The sequence below is a fragment of the Dasypus novemcinctus genome, chromosome 9, assembly GCF_030445035.2.
Source record: "Dasypus novemcinctus isolate mDasNov1 chromosome 9, mDasNov1.1.hap2, whole genome shotgun sequence".
NCBI lineage: Eukaryota > Metazoa > Chordata > Mammalia > Cingulata > Dasypodidae > Dasypus > Dasypus novemcinctus.
Window position 1 is genome coordinate 107,873,508 of NC_080681.1, and position 17,791 is coordinate 107,891,298.

General features: G+C 61.6%; 2 protein-coding genes across 11 annotated transcripts; both read left to right on the top strand.

The window, feature by feature from the left end:
* Nucleotides 1–85: 85 nt before the first annotated feature.
* Nucleotides 86–4,563, top strand: FCN3 (ficolin 3). The gene is made up of 8 exons (XM_004455723.5): nucleotides 86–395; nucleotides 690–785; nucleotides 1,133–1,177; nucleotides 1,420–1,452; nucleotides 1,660–1,787; nucleotides 3,052–3,181; nucleotides 3,285–3,395; nucleotides 4,149–4,563. The coding sequence occupies exons 1-8, from the start codon at nucleotides 170–172 to the stop codon at nucleotides 4,436–4,438; spliced, it is 1,059 nt and encodes a 352-aa protein (XP_004455780.3). The 5' UTR covers nucleotides 86–169; the 3' UTR covers nucleotides 4,439–4,563.
* A 1,309-nt stretch (nucleotides 4,564–5,872) lies between these two features.
* MAP3K6 (mitogen-activated protein kinase kinase kinase 6) lies at nucleotides 5,873–17,650 on the top strand. Of its 10 annotated transcripts, none has more exons than XM_058304037.2 (29): nucleotides 5,881–6,558; nucleotides 7,816–7,955; nucleotides 8,045–8,068; nucleotides 8,322–8,512; nucleotides 8,630–8,798; nucleotides 9,188–9,294; nucleotides 9,786–9,956; nucleotides 10,033–10,175; nucleotides 10,516–10,675; nucleotides 10,895–11,057; nucleotides 11,134–11,241; nucleotides 11,360–11,412; nucleotides 11,484–11,579; nucleotides 11,734–11,821; nucleotides 11,902–12,035; nucleotides 12,384–12,511; nucleotides 12,711–12,847; nucleotides 13,165–13,270; nucleotides 13,777–13,934; nucleotides 14,038–14,230; nucleotides 14,339–14,477; nucleotides 15,208–15,367; nucleotides 15,473–15,658; nucleotides 15,925–16,030; nucleotides 16,303–16,474; nucleotides 16,561–16,673; nucleotides 16,766–16,839; nucleotides 17,083–17,159; nucleotides 17,339–17,650. In XM_058304037.2, the coding sequence occupies exons 1-29, from the start codon at nucleotides 6,003–6,005 to the stop codon at nucleotides 17,634–17,636; spliced, it is 4,350 nt and encodes a 1,449-aa protein (XP_058160020.1). In that variant the 5' UTR covers nucleotides 5,881–6,002; the 3' UTR covers nucleotides 17,637–17,650. The 10 variants fall into 10 exon arrangements, with proteins under 10 accessions (XP_071073716.1, XP_071073717.1, XP_071073712.1 ...); XM_058304039.2 differs by having other exon boundaries at nucleotides 5,882–6,558; nucleotides 10,063–10,175; XM_058304040.2 differs by having other exon boundaries at nucleotides 5,882–6,558; nucleotides 10,063–10,175; nucleotides 11,363–11,412.
* Nucleotides 17,651–17,791: the final 141 nt, after the last annotated feature.

Below are 17,791 nucleotides of genomic sequence, written 5' to 3' on the forward strand. Positions count from 1 at the left end.
AGGAGGGAATTCCAGATGAGCCAAGGTTCAAAGGTGGCAAAACCCCACGTAAATTCAGCATCCTGGAGAGATTGTTGGGGAGCCTTGGAGGGCAGGTTTTGAACTTGGACTCCATCCTGTTTGGACAGGACATGGACAATGCCCATTCTCTTCGAAGCTGAGGGTGGAAATGCCCCCACCTCCTGCTGGCTCCAGCCTGGGTGGAGAGTCCCTGGGGGACAATGGGGGGAAGTCTCGCTTTACATTCTCCCACCAGCCTGTTGCCTATATAAGCTGGCATCCTCCCTCTTGTGGCACCAGCAAGATGGGCCCACCGTGGACCCCTCTTTCCTTGCTGTTCTTCCTGCTTGGGGGTCCCACCTGCCTGAAGACCCAGAAACCCCCCAGCTGCCCAGGTAGGGGCCTAGGGTACCCTCCCCCCTAACTCGCCCTTGATGCTCTCCCCGGTTGTTCTTCTCCCACCCATGCTCATCAGTGCCAAGGAGCAGGGTGGGAGTTCAGTGGTCTGGGCTCTGCATGTAAATGTATGCAAATAAATGCAAATAGCGCAAAACCTTGCCAGCCCAGGAGACAAGCATCCTGTCAGCTAAAATCTGGTAGATGGAGAGAGAACTGCAGAGGGGCCTGGGGTAGGCATGCCCACTCCCCCATCCCCCGCTGTGTCCACCTGGTCCCTTGTCTTGCTGCAGAACCCAGGGAACTGGAAGCAAGCAAAGTTGTCCTCCTATCCAGTTGTCCTGGAGCCCCAGGAAGTCCTGGAGAGAAGGGGTCCCCAGGTCCTCAAGGTGAGAGATGAGGGGGAGCCGGCAGGGACCTTAGGGTAAACGGGGGAGGATGCTGTGTTTACAGCCCATACCGAGGAGCCATGACAAAGCGGCAGGCACCTACTCTAGGCCAGACTTCTGGCTGAGTGCCAAGCATCCTGAGGGCAAGTCTGAAGGTCAGTGGTATATCATTCCCATTTTACCAAGGAGGAAACCGGGGCTCAGAGGGGGTAAGGTATTTGCTCACAGTCACAGAGCCAATAAAGGGTGAAGCTGTGATTTGGACCTTCTGGCTCCAAATCCCTTGTTCCTTTTTTGGCCCTGGGGATGGGGCAAGACTCAAGGCATGTCTGCCTCTTGGATTTCAGGGCAACCTGGACCACCAGGCAAGATGGGCCCTCAGGGTGAGCCTGGTGAGTGTGCAGAACTGAGGCCTCCCCCTCCTTTCTTTGCTTCTGTCCCTGGACTGGAGAGAGGTGGTGTCTGCCTGGCCACTTCCCAGCATGGCCTACTGTCTCGTGGCACCAGGGAGGGAATACTGGGAGGAGAGGGACACAGGATTAGAAAGGCCTGGGCACCCTCCTCTCTGGTGGGTCGTGGCATTCCCTTGGGAATGCTCAGGCCTCAACCAACACTCAGTCCTTTCCTGGGACAGGAGAGCCAGTGGACCTGCTCCGGTGCCAGGAGGGTGAGGCGGCTGTCACTGGAGCCAGGAACTTGGAATCAGGCAGTATTGGGGTGTTGGTGGACCCCCCGGTGTGGCCAGGCCCCTCCTCGGGGACCTGAGAGGCCAAGCAGGTTCCTGAGGTCCTAGTCCCAGCCTGCCCCGTTGCTCAGGGGGTAGGGGCTACAGAATAACATGGGGGCACCCCTCAGCCCTTCTCCCCCTCCTCAGGCCCCAGGAGCTGCCAGGAGCTGCTGAGCCGGGGTGCCACCTTGAGCGGCTGGTACCGTCTGTGCCTACCTGAGGGTAGGGCGCTCCCCGTCTTGTGTGACATGGATGCTGCAGGCGGCGGCTGGCTGGTGAGAATGGAGTGGGGTGATGGAGAAGGGGTGAGCAGGACAGGCCTAGTGGGCACTTCTCCGCCTGGCCTCGAGGGGGAGCCAGAGCCCACTGGAGCGTGGGAATTCCTCCCAGTCTTTCATTATTTACCGACTGCCCAGGGCCCTGAAGAAATCTGAGAAGGCTTCCCAGAGAAGGTGCCATTTAAAAGAACATTGAAGGCTGTGGAAAGTTCTCCATAAAGATGAGGCTTAGAAGGGCATTTCAAGTAGAGGGAGACAAAGGCAGGGAGGCAGCAGGACTTTGAGAGAGCACGTGAGTGGTTGGAGAGCAGGTGTAAGTGGTCGGTTGAGGGCTGCCAGTCCTGATCAGGGCTGGACTTCGGAGCTCTGCAAAGGCCAGCTGGCGGAGGGCACCAAACAGCTGACTGAGCATCGTGGAGGGCAGTGGGGAGCCACGGAAGATTTGTTTTTTGCTCATTGTCTGCTCGTTGTTTGCTCGTTGTCTTACTTGTTTTTGTTCGTTGTCTGCTCATTGTTATTTTGCTCATTGTTTCGCTGCTCCTTGTCTGCTTGTGGTTTATCTTCTTTAGGAGGCACCAGGAACCAAAACCAGGACCTCCCATGTGGGAGACAGGCACAAAACTTCTTAAGCCACATCCACTCCCACCATGGAAGATTTTAAGTAGGAGAGGGGCCAAGTCAGACTTGTGTTTTAGAAAGATCAGGTCACACTTTAGAAGATTCATTGTGGGGGAGTGGGGCGCAGAGGCAGAACACTGGGTGGACTGTAGGAGTCTGGGCAGGAGATGACAGTGTATAGTGGCAGCAAAGGAAACAGACAGATGGAAAGATGTTTAGGAGGGAAAACAGAGGGCCTGGGGACGGTTTGGCTTGGAGGAGAAGGCGCAGACATCAGGGTACACCCAGGAGTCCATTTTAGTCGCAGGGGTGACTTCTCTGCCCTGATGTCTTAATTCTTATCACAGTAAATTAAAGCAAATTAGAGTTGGAGTCTCAAGAGGCCTGACCTTCTCCAGAAGATAGGGACAAAATTTCTATCATTTCAGTCTCCCCCAAGGATTTGGCATGGAGTTGAGTGTCAGTAAAAGTTAATAAGGGAATGTAGAGTTCATAAATATACTCACAAAGCCCCCTACCCAGAGAGGAAGGAGATGTCCCCCCGCCACTCACAGCTCCCCCACGCTCAGTTGCTTCTGCCCCCGGCTGCTCCCCACCCATGCCCAGCCCGGGGTCATGGCGCACTGGCCACCTCGCTCTCTAGGTAATCCAGAGGCGGCAGGATGGTTCTGTGGATTTCTTCCGTTCTTGGGCCTCCTACAAAGCAGGTTTTGGGAGCCAGGAGTCTGAATTCTGGCTGGGCAATGAAAATCTGCACCAGCTTACTCTCCAGGGTAAGTTCCTAAGCAGGGCCCGGGGGCAGACGCAGTGTCTTCCTCTGCCATCCTGATCTCCATTCTCGGTCCTCCTCTGTCCCTGCCGCCCTGTCCTCCCCAGGGACCTGGGAGCTGCGGGTCGAGCTGGAGGACTTTCACGGCAACCTCACCTTTGCCCACTACAAGACCTTCCGTCTCCTTGGGGAGGCAGATCACTACCAGCTGGTGCTGGGCCAGGTCCTGGGGGGCAGGGCAGGTGAGTGAGCCTGCGGTGCGGCCCTGGAGGAGGTGCAGGTGGCGAGGGAAGCTGGATCCTTCCTCAGCACGCCACTGCATCCAGCAGTGACCCAGGACCAGTCCCTTCCCCTCTGTAAACCTCACTTTCCTCACTGGAGAAATGGCAGTTGTGAAGCAGGATGGTGCAGGAGTGAAGAATTCGGGCTCTGGAGGCAAAACAGAAATGAATTTGAACCCCGCTCTGCCACTTTAGCCCGTAACCCCGGGCAAGTCCCTGCTGCGTCAGAGCCTGGGTTTCCTCCCCTCTAAAATGGGCAGGGAGTTGGGAGGCAGGCTATGGATGTCGCTTGCAGATCTGAGTGTTGGCGCGCACTGCTTCAGAAGAGGAACCAGGGAAGGTTTTCAGAGAAACTGATGTTGGGGAGAGATTTGAAAGAGGGAAGTGGTTACGGGGAGGCGCCTCAGAGGAGCCCCCTTTCCTGTCCAGGCACCCAAGGGGCTCCTTCCAGCCCTCCCTGGCAGAGTTGCTCAGACAGCTGATGAGATGAAAGGGAACAAAGGAGCTAGAAGGAAGCTGGGGATTCTGGGAGGGGACAAGGTAGGCGGAAAAGGCAATCCTGAATTCGAGTCTCAGGGCCTGCCCTGTGACTGAGTGACCTTGGGCAAACAACCTGGCTTCTTGATGCCGCTGTTTGCGCCCGGGGCCTGAGGACATCCGCCGCCATGTTTGCCCTGAGGCTCCTGTGAGGTAACATCTCCCAGGGCACCACGGTGTCTCCCAACCTCTCCCTGCCCGGGGACTCCCTGAGCCTCCACAACCAGAAGCCCTTCTCCACCTACGACGCTGATCACGACGCCAGCACGGGCAACTGCGCTGTGATTGTCCAGGGCGCCTGGTGGTATGAAGGCTGCTATCGAGCCAATCTCAATGGGCGTTACGCGGCGTCTGAGGCCACAGCCCACAAGTACGGCATCGACTGGTCCACGGGCCGCGGCGTGGGCCATCCCTACCGCCGGGTTCGAATGATGCTTCGTTAGGGCACCCTGTCAGCCAGCACCCTTATCTTTCCCGTACAGCTTCCGGACCCTCGGGCGCCCCTTCTCCTTGCCAAACACCTCGGTCCCCCTGTCCACATTTCAAAATAAAAACTGCTTTAACCCTTTCCTGGCTTTCAGGAGTCTTCCTTCCAGTGACTAGGAAAAGCCCAAGAGGGCCAGAGCAGGCCCACTGGTTTCAGCTCCATTCAAGAAAGACCTTTCCTCCAGTTAGGAGGATAGAGAGGACTGCCTCATAAGGTAGTGAGACTTCTGTCACTGGAGGTGTGCAAGCCAAGACCAGAAGAGCACACAGTGGAAGGCCTGGAGAAGATGCAAGCACCCATTGACAAATCCCCTGGATCCTCTAGGTCCTGCAAGTGGGAGGTTTTGTGGTGGGAACTGCACAGCTTTCTCACCTTCTCTGTTGCCTGGGTGCCCATTCTTTCTAAACTGTCTGTTCTGCAGCCCAGCCCCTGTTGTAGGCCAAGCCTTCACCCTCTGCTAGCTACTTCTTGCCTTTCTTATTGGGGCCTGGTCAAACTGGTTGAACAGATGGTCAAACTAAGGAAGGTACATTTTTCTCCCATGGGCAATAGGGCAAGGAAACAGCAGTCATTGAACTAGCATTTGAGTAAATAATTTGCCCAAAGCTGCATTCTAGTAAGCGGCAGAGTGATAACTGGTTAAGTCTGATGGCTGCAGCCTGACAGGTAGTCCTGGTTTCGAATCTTGCTCTTTTCATGTGACTGAGTGACATTGGACAAGTTACTTAACCTCTCCAAGTCCTCACTTTCTGATTTCAGAGTCCACTGAGGTTTACACCGGGCTGCTGCCTCGGTCACTAAGTCTCACCAGCTTAGGGAGTCTTGGGAGTTTGGAGTTGGAAAGCTGTTGTAGCCAAAAGGGCTGGGTTTTGGGGGTTGTCGTTCAGGTAGACAAAGAAATGTTTGCAGTGGGAAAAGTCTTCTCGGTCTGTCCTCAGGTTTTGGGCCTAAATCCAGGGTCAGCAGGGCTCACAGCAGGTTGGCTTGTGAGGAAAGCAGCCCCCTTGGCAAGAGGGCAAAGGCCCCGGCTCAGATGCAGAGTCCCACAGCAGGGTTGGGAGCCCCCTGGCAGGCTCTAGAGAGGCGGCCTCCTGAGCCCGGGGGGCACCCGCTGTCCCCTGTTGGGCATACGCTGGGGTTTGTGTGGATTCTTCCATTCAACAGATCCCTTTGCGCAGGACCTGTGGTCTGCGCCTCTTCCCAGCCCCTGGCCTACACACGCATCTTAGGAGCGCCCACTGTGAACAGTGCACAGGGCGCAGGCTGTTCCGGAAGCGGCCAGTTTCAGAGGTTCTGGCGGGAGAAGAGGGAGGAGAGAGGCCAAGTCCTGGGCCGCTAGGGAGAGGCGCTGCCCTAGGGCCGAGGGTGGAGCTTTCCCGGTCGGCCGGGAAGGGGCTGGGCCGGGCCTACATGTGAGGGCAGGGGAAGGGCGTTGGCGGCGGGCGCACCCCTGCCGAGTCCGGGTGCCGAACGCGGCTCCAACTGATTCCCGGGATCCGCCTCGTGACCCTAAGCCGCGGATGACCGGCTGCCCCAGATTCCCGGGCCGTGGAAGTACAAGCTCGGATTCTGCCCTGGCCTCCAGATTCCCGAAAAGAGACCTCCGGTCGGACTCCGGATCCTCAGATCCCGCAGCAGATTCCCAGATCCCGAGTTCCCTGGCTCCGCCGCCCTTGGCTCCTGCCCATTCCCGGTTGCCCAGAGTAGGGCGCCCGGCGCCCGAGCGCCCCCGCATGGCGGGGCCGTGCCCGCGGCCCCGGGCCCTCGAGCGCGCCGGCAGCTGTTGGCAGGACCCGCTGGCCGAGGCGCTGAGCCCGGGCCGGCCGCTCGCGGCCCGTGCGGGCCGAAGCTGCGCGCTGAGCCGCCCGCTCCGCGTGGTCTACGTGCTGACCGCGGAGCCGCGGCCCGGGGCGGAGCCCGGGGCGGGAGCCGAGGAGGAGCCGCTGCCCCTGCGCTGCCTGCGCGAGGCCTGCGCGCAGCTCCCGGGGCCGCGGCCGCCGCCGCAACTGCGCAGCCTGCCCTTCGGGACTCTAGCTCTCGGCGACACCGCGGCGCTCGACTCCTTCTACAACGCAGGTGAGCGCGCCCCGGGGCGGGGCCGAGGCGGGGCTTAGGGTATCTTGGGTGGGCCAAATGGAGTGGGGGCTCGGGGACTCCGGAGAGGGACCAGGAACAGCGCGCGGTTTAGGGAGCTTCAGGTGAGGGGAAGCTGAGGGGCTCAAGCCCAGGCCATGATAAAAGTGGAATGTGGGGGACCCGGAGCGCAGCCGGCCCGGGGGTGGCACTTAGCGCATCCAGACCCCGCTTCAGGGCTGGGGCTCAGGCACCCTGGAGTGGGGACCGTTCCTAGGGAATGTGGGGCTGGGATGGGGCTGGGACAGGGAACGGGGCAGGACCGGGAGCGGGGCGGGGCTGTGGCACCTCGGGGTGGGGTTGGAGAAATCTCGGGTTGTTTGCGCGCCGAGCTCTTGGGGGCGGGCCGTGGGAGGCGGAGCTTGGACCCGGGAAAGGGCCCGGCCCCGGGGGTTAGGGTTCCGGGATCCTGACATGTGACTTCCGAGGACCGAGCTAGGAAGCAAAAAGTGAAGCGAAGGGGCCCCTCGGGACCTGGCTGTGCACGCGGGAGATTGGGTTCACTCCGCGGTGCCGAGGGAGTGGGCGGGGCCGGGCCGGACACGCGGCTATTCCCGCGAGGGTCACCCCTCCTTCCCACCTCCCGGACATCCCGCGCCCCGGTACTTATTTGTTCATCCAAGAGTCCCGGAACCATGCTTGCCGGCCTGTCCGTGAAACTGCTGCCTGGAAAGGAATGCTGAGGCGACCGCGAGGACACAGAGGCACGCAGTCGTAGGCTGGCAAATGGCAGATGGTTCCTCTCCCACAGGCCTCCCAGACACTGTCCCACACAGGGATAGGATCAGGCACAGCTACACACACGTCACACACGGACACGGCATTGGCTCTGCACACTGCTCATGCCCACCCCTTTCAAGAGATTAGGGTCGAGGAGCCAGGGAGGGGGCCCGCTGTGGTGGCACAACTCCTGTCCCCCAGGGGCCCAGAAGAGACTCTGGGCAGCTGCAGGCCGCCCCTCCCCCAGGCTGGGTGCCCACAGGCTCTGAACAGTGGGAGAAGGGACCAATGGCCGGGGGAGCCCAATCCCCTCCAGGACACCACGGATGTCAGCTCTGTGTGAGAGCCAGAGGAGTCCTAAAAGGGGAAACTGAGGCCCAGGGAGGAATCGGACCCTGCTGGAGTCAATTGCAAGGCGGCCCCAGCTCCTGGGGACCAAGCTGGGCTCCAGGGCTCAGGGCCGCCCCTCTGTGCCCGCAGACGTGGTGGTGCTGGAGGTGAGCGGCTCCCTGGCGCAGCCCTCGCTGTTCTACCACCTCGGGGTGCGCGAGAGCTTCAGCATGACCAACAACGTGCTCCTCTGTTCCCAGGCCGCCCTCCCAGACCTGCAGGCCCTGCGGGTAGGCGGCCAGGGGGCTGGGGGGCAGGCCCAGGGCAGCGCAGGGGCCCGCCCACTCGCAGCCTGTATCTGACTCTCTGCCTCCTGCAGGAGGATGTTTTCCAGAAGAACTCGGTGAGCGGAAGCCACCCCTCCCTCCAACGTGCCTTTTGACCTCCCATGTGACCGCTGACCTCCATACCCTTCCTGGCTCCCTCAGTCACCTCGGACCCCCCTAACGCCCCCTGGCATCCAGTCACTGTGCCCCTCTGTTCCGTGGCCTATTACCTCCCCTCACGCTCGGGCCTCGCCCCTCCCCTCCGCACCTCTCCCCTCCCCACCCCTGTGCTGGTCTCTGCCCTCGGCTGACCCTGACGCCTCCCCCCAGGACTGCGCCGGCAGCTACACGCTGATCCCCTATGTGGTGACGGCCAGCGGCCGGGTGCTGTGTGGTGACGCAGGCGTCCTGAGGGGCCTAGCTGAAGGGCTCGTGCAGGTGGGGGTGGGCACCGAGGCCCTGCTCACGCCCCTGGTGGGCCGCCTGGCCCGCCTGCTGGAGGCCACGCCCACGGACTCTTGGTAATGGGGGTCCCACCGGGAGGGCACAGCAGGAGGGGGCCGGCCAGGGTACGGTGGGCCCGCCTGAGAGGCAGCTCCACCACTGGCTCTCCCTCCCTCCCTCGCCACGGGCCCCAGTGGCTACTTCCGGGAGACCATTCGGCAGAACATTCGGCAGGCCCGGGAGCGGTTCAGCGGGCAGCAGCTGCGGCAGGAGCTGGCTCGCCTGCAGCGGAGACTGGACAGCGTGGAGCTGCTGAGCGCCGACATCGTCATGAACCTGCTGCTCTCCTACCGCGACGTGCAGGTGTGTGGGGCTCAGAGAGGCAGCAGGCGTTCTCTGGCAGACAAACCCAAGTTCAGCTCCTGGCTGTGCTGCCTGGCCCTGCTCAGAGCAAATGCTCTGACCTCTCTGAGCCTCAGTTTCCTCATTTGTAATAGGGGCTGTTTGTGGCCCTGCCTCCCAGAGAGGTTGTGCCCAGCCAGGGGGCACACACTGGGCTCTTGATGTAATGTGCAGTGTCTGCTGTAGCTGCTGGGCCTGCGGGAGGTGTGCGGAGACTAGTGGGTGGGAAGGTGGGAAGAGTGGGATGTCTGGGGTGGAAGGGCAGCCCAGGCCAAGGTTTTTCTCAGGGACTGGGGGCTGATGGGACCCAGCAGAGGCCCGCATGCTGGGCTTGCTCCTCCCTCCCGTAGGACTACTCGGCCATCATCGAGCTGGTGGAGACCCTGCAGGCCCTGCCCACCTGTGATGTGGCCGAACAGCACAATGTCTGCTTTCACTACACGTTTGCCCTCAACCGGTGAGTGGCAGAGCAAGGCAGAGCAAGAGACACGGGGGTCTCTGTGGCCTGGGTCTCTGCTCTGTGAGGCCATTGCTGCCTGGGATTACGGCTGTCCAGGAAATCTGCTGACCCGGGTCACTGTCCAGGGGTCAGGAGTTCCCTGTTCGGGGTTGCTGCTGACCCGGTGGGAGGGATCGCTGCCCCCGGGTGGTCATTGTCCCTAGGTGGTCACTGCCTTTCAGAGGTCATACTTGTAGTCCATCAGCTGACCTGCCGTCTGGTCACAGCTGTCCAAGGTCACTGCTCTTCTGAGTCATGGCAGCTAGGTATCACTTCTATCTGGGGCCATTGTCCCTAGAGAGGTCAGTGCCGACCAGGGTCACTGCTCTTCTGGGGTCATTATTGTCAGGCCCCTGGAAGGTTCCCTGCTGTCCAGGATCTGGTGGTTTCTGGGCAGGGTAGGGCAGGAGCATCAGGGGGTTCCCCAGCCCATCTTTCCCTGCCCTCAGGAGGAACAGGCCCGGGGACCGGGAGAAGGCACTGGCAGTGCTCCAGCCCCTGGTACAGTCTGGGGGCTCTGTGGCACCTGACCTATACTGCATGTGTGGCCGTATCTACAAGGACATGTTCTTCAGCTCCAGCTTCCAGGATGCTGGACACCGCGAGCAGGCCTACCACTGGTGAGGGCACGAGTGCACAGGCAGTGGGCTGAGCTAGTGGGGTGAGGGATGGGTCTGCGGTGTCAGTCCAGCCCAGGGTCCCTCTCCCCTCGCTCTCCCCCACCAGGTACCGCAAGGCCTTTGAGGTGGAGCCCAGTCTCCACTCGGGCATCAACGCAGCTGTGCTCCTCATTGCTGCTGGGCAGCGCTTTGAGGACTCCGAGGAGCTCCAGCTAATAGGTGAGCCCCAATCCTGGCTCCTCTATCCCCCCAAAACCAGGGCTCAGAGGGGCCCAGAAAGAAGGCAGGGAGGGAGGAGAACATTGGGTGGGACTGAGCCCATCCCCTCTGCCTGTATCTACTTGGGTCCTCCTACTGGCCCTGTACCCTCATGTGTCCTTGTCCCCAAGCTCACGCCTGTGTTCATTACACACTGAATTCCACATACACTTGTGCCCAAACCTGTGTCTGAGCTCTTACACCCACTTGAGATCTTGCCCATACCGAGGTTTCATCAACATCTCTGTTCATGCCCACACCTGAACCCACACTCACAGGGTCTCCTGCCCCTCTCCTCCAGGAATGAAGCTGGGCTGCCTGCTGGCTCGTAAGGGCTGTGTGGAGAAGATGCAGTATTACTGGGACGTGGGCTTCTACCTGGGAGCCCAGATCCTTGCCAATGACCCCATCCAGGTGGTGCTGGCTGCAGAGCAGCTGTACAAGCTCAATGCCCCCATATGGTAGGTGATCCCTTCTGAGTACTGGCTAGGCCTGGGCTCTTGCTCCTGCACCCATGTCCACTGGTACTCTAATCTGAACCCTGAACCAATGACCCTGGACCTTCCAGGCCAGTGCCGTGGCACTCAGTGCCACATTCTGGCTCTAGCCAAGCCAGTCCACTCTCCCTGGCAGTGCTAGCTGGTGCCTGGGCTGAGCTGAGGACAAGGCTGTGCCTGCAGGTACCTGGTGTCAGTGATGGAAACCTTCCTGCTCTACCAGCACTTCAGACCCATGCCAAAGGCCCCTGGAGGGCCCCCGCGCCGCGCCCACTTCTGGCTCCACTTCTTGTTACAGTCCTGCCAGCCCTTCAAGCCCACCTCCCCCCAGGGGGACCAGTGCTTGGTGAGGCCCCTGGAGGTGGGGCACCTGGGAGAGGGGAGAGCATGTTCTGACCTAGCCCTCTACCCACTCCTGGCAGGTGCTGGTCCTGGAACTGAACAAGGTGCTGCTGCCTGCGAGTCTCGAGGTTGGGGGTACAGACACCGTGCACGCTGTGACCCTGAGTCTGCTGGAGTCAGAGACCCAGGTGACCTCACCGCCGGCCCCGCCCCTCCCCCCTTTCACCAATACCCCTCTGACCTTCCCTCTCACCCCCAGACCCCGCTTTCGGCCCCCAGCACCCCGTCAGACCCTCTCTCTTCCAGCAGGATGCGCCTTCCCGCTGGACCTTCACCGTGGCCTCCATCTGCGGCATCAGGTGAGGCAGGGCGGTGGGCGGCCCGGCGCGGGCGGGTCTGGCGCTCACCGGGGCTCTTCATCTCTCCCCAGCGCCTCCAAGCGGGACGAGCGCTGCTGCTTCCTCTACGCGCTTCCTCCAGCTCAGGACGTCCAGCTGTGCTTCCCCAGCGTGGGCCAGTGCCAGTGGTGCGCGCAGCCTCTCGGGGCCGGGGTCCCCTGGGGCCAGGGACGCTCAAGGGAGTGAGGGAAAGGAAGGGCCGATGTCCCTCCGGGCCTGGGATGCGAAGGTCCCCGCTCCAGGTGCCCTCGCGCCTGTCTGACCCCCTCCCCGGCCCCCCAGGTTCTGCGGCCTGATCCAGGCCTTGGTGACGAATCCCGATGCCGCGGCGCCCACGGAGGAGGCGGAGGGCGTGGGGGAGGTGCTGGAGGTGAGGAGGCGGGTCTGAGAGGTGGAGGAGGGAGGAGGACCCCGGGCCCTGCTGAGCCCGCGTCTCGCCCTGCCCCGCAGTTTGATTATGAGTACACCGAGAACGGCGAGCGGCTGGTGTTGGGCAAGGGCACCTATGGGGTCGTGTACGCGGGCCGCGACCGGCACACGCGGGTACGCATCGCGATCAAGGAGATCCCGGAGCGCGACAGCAGGTGCGGCGTGCTGGACAGCGCGGGCCGGGCGGAGGCTGCCCGGGCGCGGGGCGTCGGGTGGGCGGGGCCGCGAGCGGAGGGGGGCGGGGCTATGGGCGGGGCTATGGGCGGGAGCGAGGGCGGAAGCCCTTCGCGCCGGGCCCCGCGGGCGGGCTGTTCCGACCACGGAGTCCGAGCCAAGTAGCCTGGGCCCTGGGGACAGTACTGCAGGGACCCCGGGGGCGTGCTCCAAAGGGTGGGGGAGGGCTTGTGGGCAGGGCAAGTCGTGGGGCTGGAGTGGAGTGGGCATCTCTGCCCAAACCTGTCCCCAGGGGCACCAGTGTTCCTCTGTCCCCTGCCTCCCCCCAGGTTCTCTCAGCCCTTGCATGAAGAGATTGCTCTGCACAAACGCCTGCGCCACAAGAACATCGTGCGCTATCTGGGCTCAGCCAGCCAGGGCGGCTACCTCAAGATCTTCATGGAGGAAGTGCCTGGAGGTACCTGCCCTGCGGTGGGGTGGGAATGGAACTGGAGGTGCGGGCCATGGGGATGGAGCCAGGCAAGGGCGGAGAGCCCTGGGGGAAATGCATCCCAGATGGCGTCTGGGCTGTGCGATGGGTGTGCCTGGGCCTTGAGTGGAGGGCTGTGGATGGAGTAAGTGGGTGCCAAGGATGAACCTGGACCTCATCTGCCCAGGCAGCCTGTCCTCCTTGCTGCGGTCAGTGTGGGGACCCCTGCAGGACAACGAGAGCACCATCAGTTTCTACACTCGCCAGATCCTGCAGGGACTTGGCTACCTGCATGACAACCACATCGTGCATCGGGACATCAAGGTAAACCCTGTGGCTAGCCCACCCTGGCCTTCTGGTGGGGGGTGGTGGAGACCTGGCTAGCAGTTTAGACTAAGCGGGCAGACCTTTGCACAGGGTGAATCCATCAGGGAGGTTCCCTGGAGAAGGAAGGGGAAGCTCAGATCTGAGGCCAGACTAAGTGCCAGCCTTCAGAAGGGCATGTAAGTGGGATGGCCCGGTGGGGGGAGGAGGGTTGACAGAGGCAGGGCCAGGCTGGGACACCCAGGAGATGGTGACCCAGGGTGGAGTCCAGTTCTGGTATCAGAGGCCAGCGTCTACTGAACACATTATCTCCTCAGGGGGACAATGTGCTGATCAACACCTTCAGTGGGCTGCTCAAGATTTCTGATTTCGGCACTTCCAAGCGGCTGGCCGGCATCACACCCTGCACTGAGACCTTTACAGGTAACAGCGTGTGGGGTGCTGACTGGGGATGCTCACCTGGGGCAGAGGAACTCTTCTAGGGAATGGTGTTGCTCCTGGACGTGCAGTTAGAGTCCTAAATGGGGATGGAATCCAGGGCAAATGATTGAGCCAGGGGTGAGGTGATGGAATCTGGAAGTAGAGCTTGGATAGTTGATGAAGTTCATTGTCTGATTGAAATGGAGCCCAGGGGTGTTGACAACCAAAGTGATAGAATTCAGGTGAATGGTGCAATCCAGTGTATATGGTGGGACCTACTGTGGCCGATGGAATCCAGGAGCGTGATGGAGCCACTAGGCTCCAAGAGAAGCCTTGGCAGGTAATAGAGCCTAGGGTGGTGATGACACTCAGGATAGATGTTTGATGGCCAGGGTAGGTGATGGAATCTATTTTGGTTGATGGAGTTCAGGATGGGCGCAGATGGCCAGCGGATGATGGAGTCCCCCAGTGAGAAAGCCTAGACGGGCATCGTTGCTCCTCTGTTCCAGGCACCCTGCAGTATATGGCCCCAGAGATCATCGACCAGGGCCCACGAGGATATGGGAAGGCAGCTGATATCTGGTCACTGGGCTGCACTGTAATTGAGATGGCCACAGGTCGCCCACCTTTCCATGAGCTAGGGAGCCCGCAGGCTGCCATGTTTCAGGTGCGATCTCTCAGGATCTGGCCCATGGAGGTGGAGTGGGGCCAGACTGAGGCCTGAGCACCTCTCACCTTGACACTCTTTGCCATCCCTGTCTCCCCACCAGGTGGGCATGTACAAGGTGCATCCGCCTATGCCCAGTTCTCTGTCGGCTGAGGCCCAAGCTTTCCTCCTCCAGACTTTTGAGCCAGATCCCCACTTTCGGGCCAGTGCCCAAGCACTGCTGGGGGACCCCTTCCTGCAGCCTGGGAAGAGGAGTCGCAGCCTTGGCTCCCTCCGCCCTTCTCCACGGCCCTCAGGTGCTATGGGGGTGGAGGATGTGAGCACACTGCAGTGAGGGCAGGGGAAGTGTGGAGGTAAGAGGGCTGGGGGGGGGGGCCAGGCTCACAGCCTTGTCCCTCTCTCAGATGCCCCTTCAGCCAGTTCCACTCCCTCAGCTGCCTCAACTACCCAGTCCCAGACGTTCCCCTGCCCTCAGGCGCCCTCTCAGCACCTGCCCAGCCCCCAAAAGCGCTGCCTCAGTTATGGGGACACCAGGCAGCTCAGGTGAGAGCCCAGGCTCCTGGGTCACATCCCTTAGCTAGATTTTGCCCTTGTACCCTTCTTTTTTTAAAAGATATATTTATTTCTCTCCCCTTCCCCCTGCCCCAGTTGTCTGTTCTCTGTGTCCATTCACTGTGTGTTCTTCTGTGACCGCTTCTATCCTTATCAGCGGCACCGGGAATCTGTGTTTCTTTGTGTTGCGTCATCTTGCTGTGTCAGCTCTCTGTGTGGGTGGTGCCATTCCTGGGCAGGCTGCACTTTCTTTCGCGCTGGGCAGCTCTCTTTACGGGGTGCACTCCTTGCCCATGGGGCTCCCCTACACGGGGGACACCCTTCGTGGCAGGGCACTCCTTGCGTGCATCAGCACTGCACATGGGCCAGCTCCACATGGGTCAAGGAGGCCCGGGGTTTGAACCCTGGACCTCCCATGTGGTAGGCGGATGCCCTATCCATTGGGCCAAGTCCGCTTCCTGCCCTTGTACCCTTCTGCAGAAAAAAACCTCTGTAGGGGCCTGGACATATTGACCATGTGCCTGGATGGCATTGGTGCCTACCTGAGCCCTCCCCCAGGTGCTTTTACTTGTGTTTATTGTGCCCCCTCAGTAGCTGGTATGCCTTTTTTATTACTGCAGGTAGGCATAAAAGTAACAGAGCTGAGATCCAAACCCTGTGGCGGGAGGTGGCTGGACGGTGTTGGTGGCCATCCACCATAGCCACTCCCCATCGTACCCAGTGTGCCCGAGTCGCCCGGGGTGGAGGAACCCGCGTTCCCCGAGGAGAGTTCGGGATTGAGCCTGCTGCACCAAGAGAGCAAGCGCCGGGCCATGCTGGCAGGGGTACTGGAACAGGAGCTGCCGGCGCTGTCGGAGAACCTGCGCGAGGCGCAGGAACAGGTGTGGCCAGCTCAGCGCCCCTGGTGGTCGAGCAGGGACAGAGCTTCTGCGGATGGCCGCCTCCCCCAGTCTTGGCTCGAGTGGGAACGCCTGCTTTCTTCCTAGGGTCCCCCGGAACCCCGTCTGGGGAGGGATCATGTGGAACAGCTACTGCACTCCCTCCGGGCCCACATCCACACCCCCAACCGCCGGCAGTTGGCCCAGGAGCTGCGGGCGCTGCAAGGACAGCTGCGGGCCCAGGGCCTCGCACCTGCGCTTCTGCACGGACCGCTCTTCGCCTTCCCTGATGCGGTGAGGGGAGCCTTCCCTGTTCGGGCTGCCCCGTACGAGGTCACGAGCTCCTCTACCTGGGTCTTGATGTGCCAAGACTCCACGTCTACTTCGTGAAGACGGAGCCGCCAGGAAAGGGACATCTGCCTGGGCCTGACTCCCCAGTCCTTCCCCAGCGCCGAGCCGTCCATCCACTTCCCTCCGGCAGGAGACCTTCCAGGCCTTTCCAACGCAAGCCCCACCCCTCTTTGAGGCCCCGCAGTCTCAGCCGCGTCTTCCTCCTCCAGGTGAAGCAGATCCTCCGCAGGCGCCAGATCCGCCCCCACTGGATGTTCGTGCTGGACTCGCTGCTCAGCCGCGCTGTGCGCGCGGCCCTGGCGGTGCTTGGCGCGGGTAGGAGTCGGGGGCGTGCCCTGGGGGCGTGGCCAAGCGCGAAATGGGGCCGCTGGGGGGCGTGGCCGGCGGGACCCCCGCGGCCCAGGCATTGGCAGTCGGAGAGCAGCAGGCGGGGGCGCGGCCAAGCGGGCCACTCCGGGACTCTCACAGACCGGGTCCCCAGCCCCGGAGCCCCACGCCCGCGGTCGGGAGACCCTCGTCTAGGGGGGCGGGGAGGGGAGACACCGCCGTTCTTGCCCTGCCTGAGAGCGCCCCACTCGGGTTGTCAGAGGTGGAGAAAGAGGAGGCCCCCCTGCGGTCGGAGGAGCCCGGCGACGAAGAGGGGTACCAGCAGCCGCAGCAGGAGACCCCGGTCCAGGGGAGCCCGCTCCCGACGGAGCCCGAGCAGGGCCCCCCGCCTCTGATGGTGCAGCTGGGCCTCTTGCGAGCAGAGACTGACAGGTTTGGCAGCCCTTGGGACTCCCCTAGGCTCGGCTGCCTTCAGCCCCGGTCCCCACTCCATTCTACCCGCCTCTGCTCCCCGGCAGGCTCCGAGCTGTCCTGGCCCAGAAGGAACGGGAGTGCCAGGCCCTGGTGCCGCAGGCTTTACAGCAGGTGTCTAGGGATGCCAGGACTTGTGCCCTGGCCTCAGGGCCCCGAGGTGAGCAGGGCCTGACTAGAGAACACTGAGGGTGGGCGTGAAGCTTCTGGCAGGGGCACCTCTAGGCTCACCGCCTGGCCTCTCCCTGACAGCGGCTCCCCCCGCGGATCAGGGCCTGGTGAAGTGGCTGCAGGAACTGAGTGTGGATTCAGGCACCATCCAGACCGTAAGGGGGAGGGTGCTGGCTATCCCTGGTGAGCCCCCGGCCAAGGACCCCGTCTGTCCATCTTTCGAGTCACTTTCTCTCGCTGATGTAGAGCAGCTCAAAACTGGAAGAGCACCTATTATAACCTTCCCATTGTACAGATGAGAAAACGGGGTCCAGAAAGGGGTGTGATCTGGGTCTCTGGACACACTCCTTCCCTAATTTCCTCTCTCCCTTTCTCTGTGGGTCTTTGTCCACAACTAGCTGCTGAACCACAGCTTCACCCTCCATGCCTTGCTCACCTGTGCCACTCGAGACGACCTCATCTACACCCACATCAGGTACGTCCTAGGCTCTCCCACGCGCAGATCCTGGCCCTCAGCTGTGCACCTGTTGTTGTTCCTCCCTGGGAGCCACCGCGGTACCACAGTCCCCTGGGGGAAGGGGAATTGGGCAGACCATGGACCCAGAGAAGCCCAGGACCCCTTCTGGCTTTGCTACTGGAGCCCGCTACCCCTAGGGGAGGGATGGTGTGCCGCATCTGGAGAGCCATCCTGGCACAGCGAGCAGGATCCATGCCCGGGCCTCCGCCCCCCGGGAGCCTGAATGGAGGTAGCAGCGGCAGGAGGCCAGACCCCAGGGCAGATGAATGGAGAGGAGACAAGCAGCTTCTGACACACCCACCCCCAGACCTAGGGGCAACTGGAGGAGGCCAGGCAGGTGGGGGGCACGCCGGGGCCGAGCCCCACCCCCAGTGGGGAGAAACAACCACAGGGGCACCCCAGATACCCCGAGCACTGCCAGGTAAAGATGATTAAACAGAATGCTTTTGCGCCCTTGTCTTGGTGACTTCTGAGGTATGGGGGGAGGGAGGTGTCCTGGGACCGGCCCCGACATCTTTATGTCTGATTCTGAAGTTCCTTGTCCCCAGCCCTCTTCACTTCCCTGGCTCTTTCCTGCTGTTCCCACCCCC

Excerpts from the sequence above, each read along its gene's own strand:
- FCN3 (XM_004455723.5), top strand. The coding sequence starts at position 170 with ATGCCCCCACCTCCTGCTGGCTCCAGCCTGGGTGGAGAGTCCCTGGGG. Across the intron at positions 786-1,132 it reads GGGGTCCCCAGGTCCTCAAG|GGCAACCTGGACCACCAGGC; the intron begins GTGAGAGATGAG and ends CTTGGATTTCAG. Across the intron at positions 1,453-1,659 it reads CCTGCTCCGGTGCCAGGAGG|GCCCCAGGAGCTGCCAGGAG; the intron begins GTGAGGCGGCTG and ends CCCCCTCCTCAG.
- MAP3K6 (XM_071217611.1), top strand. The coding sequence starts at position 6,003 with ATGACCGGCTGCCCCAGATTCCCGGGCCGTGGAAGTACAAGCTCGGAT. Across the intron at positions 11,413-11,483 it reads GCCTCCATCTGCGGCATCAG|CGCCTCCAAGCGGGACGAGC; the intron begins GTGAGGCAGGGC and ends ATCTCTCCCCAG. Across the intron at positions 16,674-17,082 it reads CCTGGCCTCAGGGCCCCGAG|CTGCTGAACCACAGCTTCAC; the intron begins GTGAGCAGGGCC and ends GTCCACAACTAG.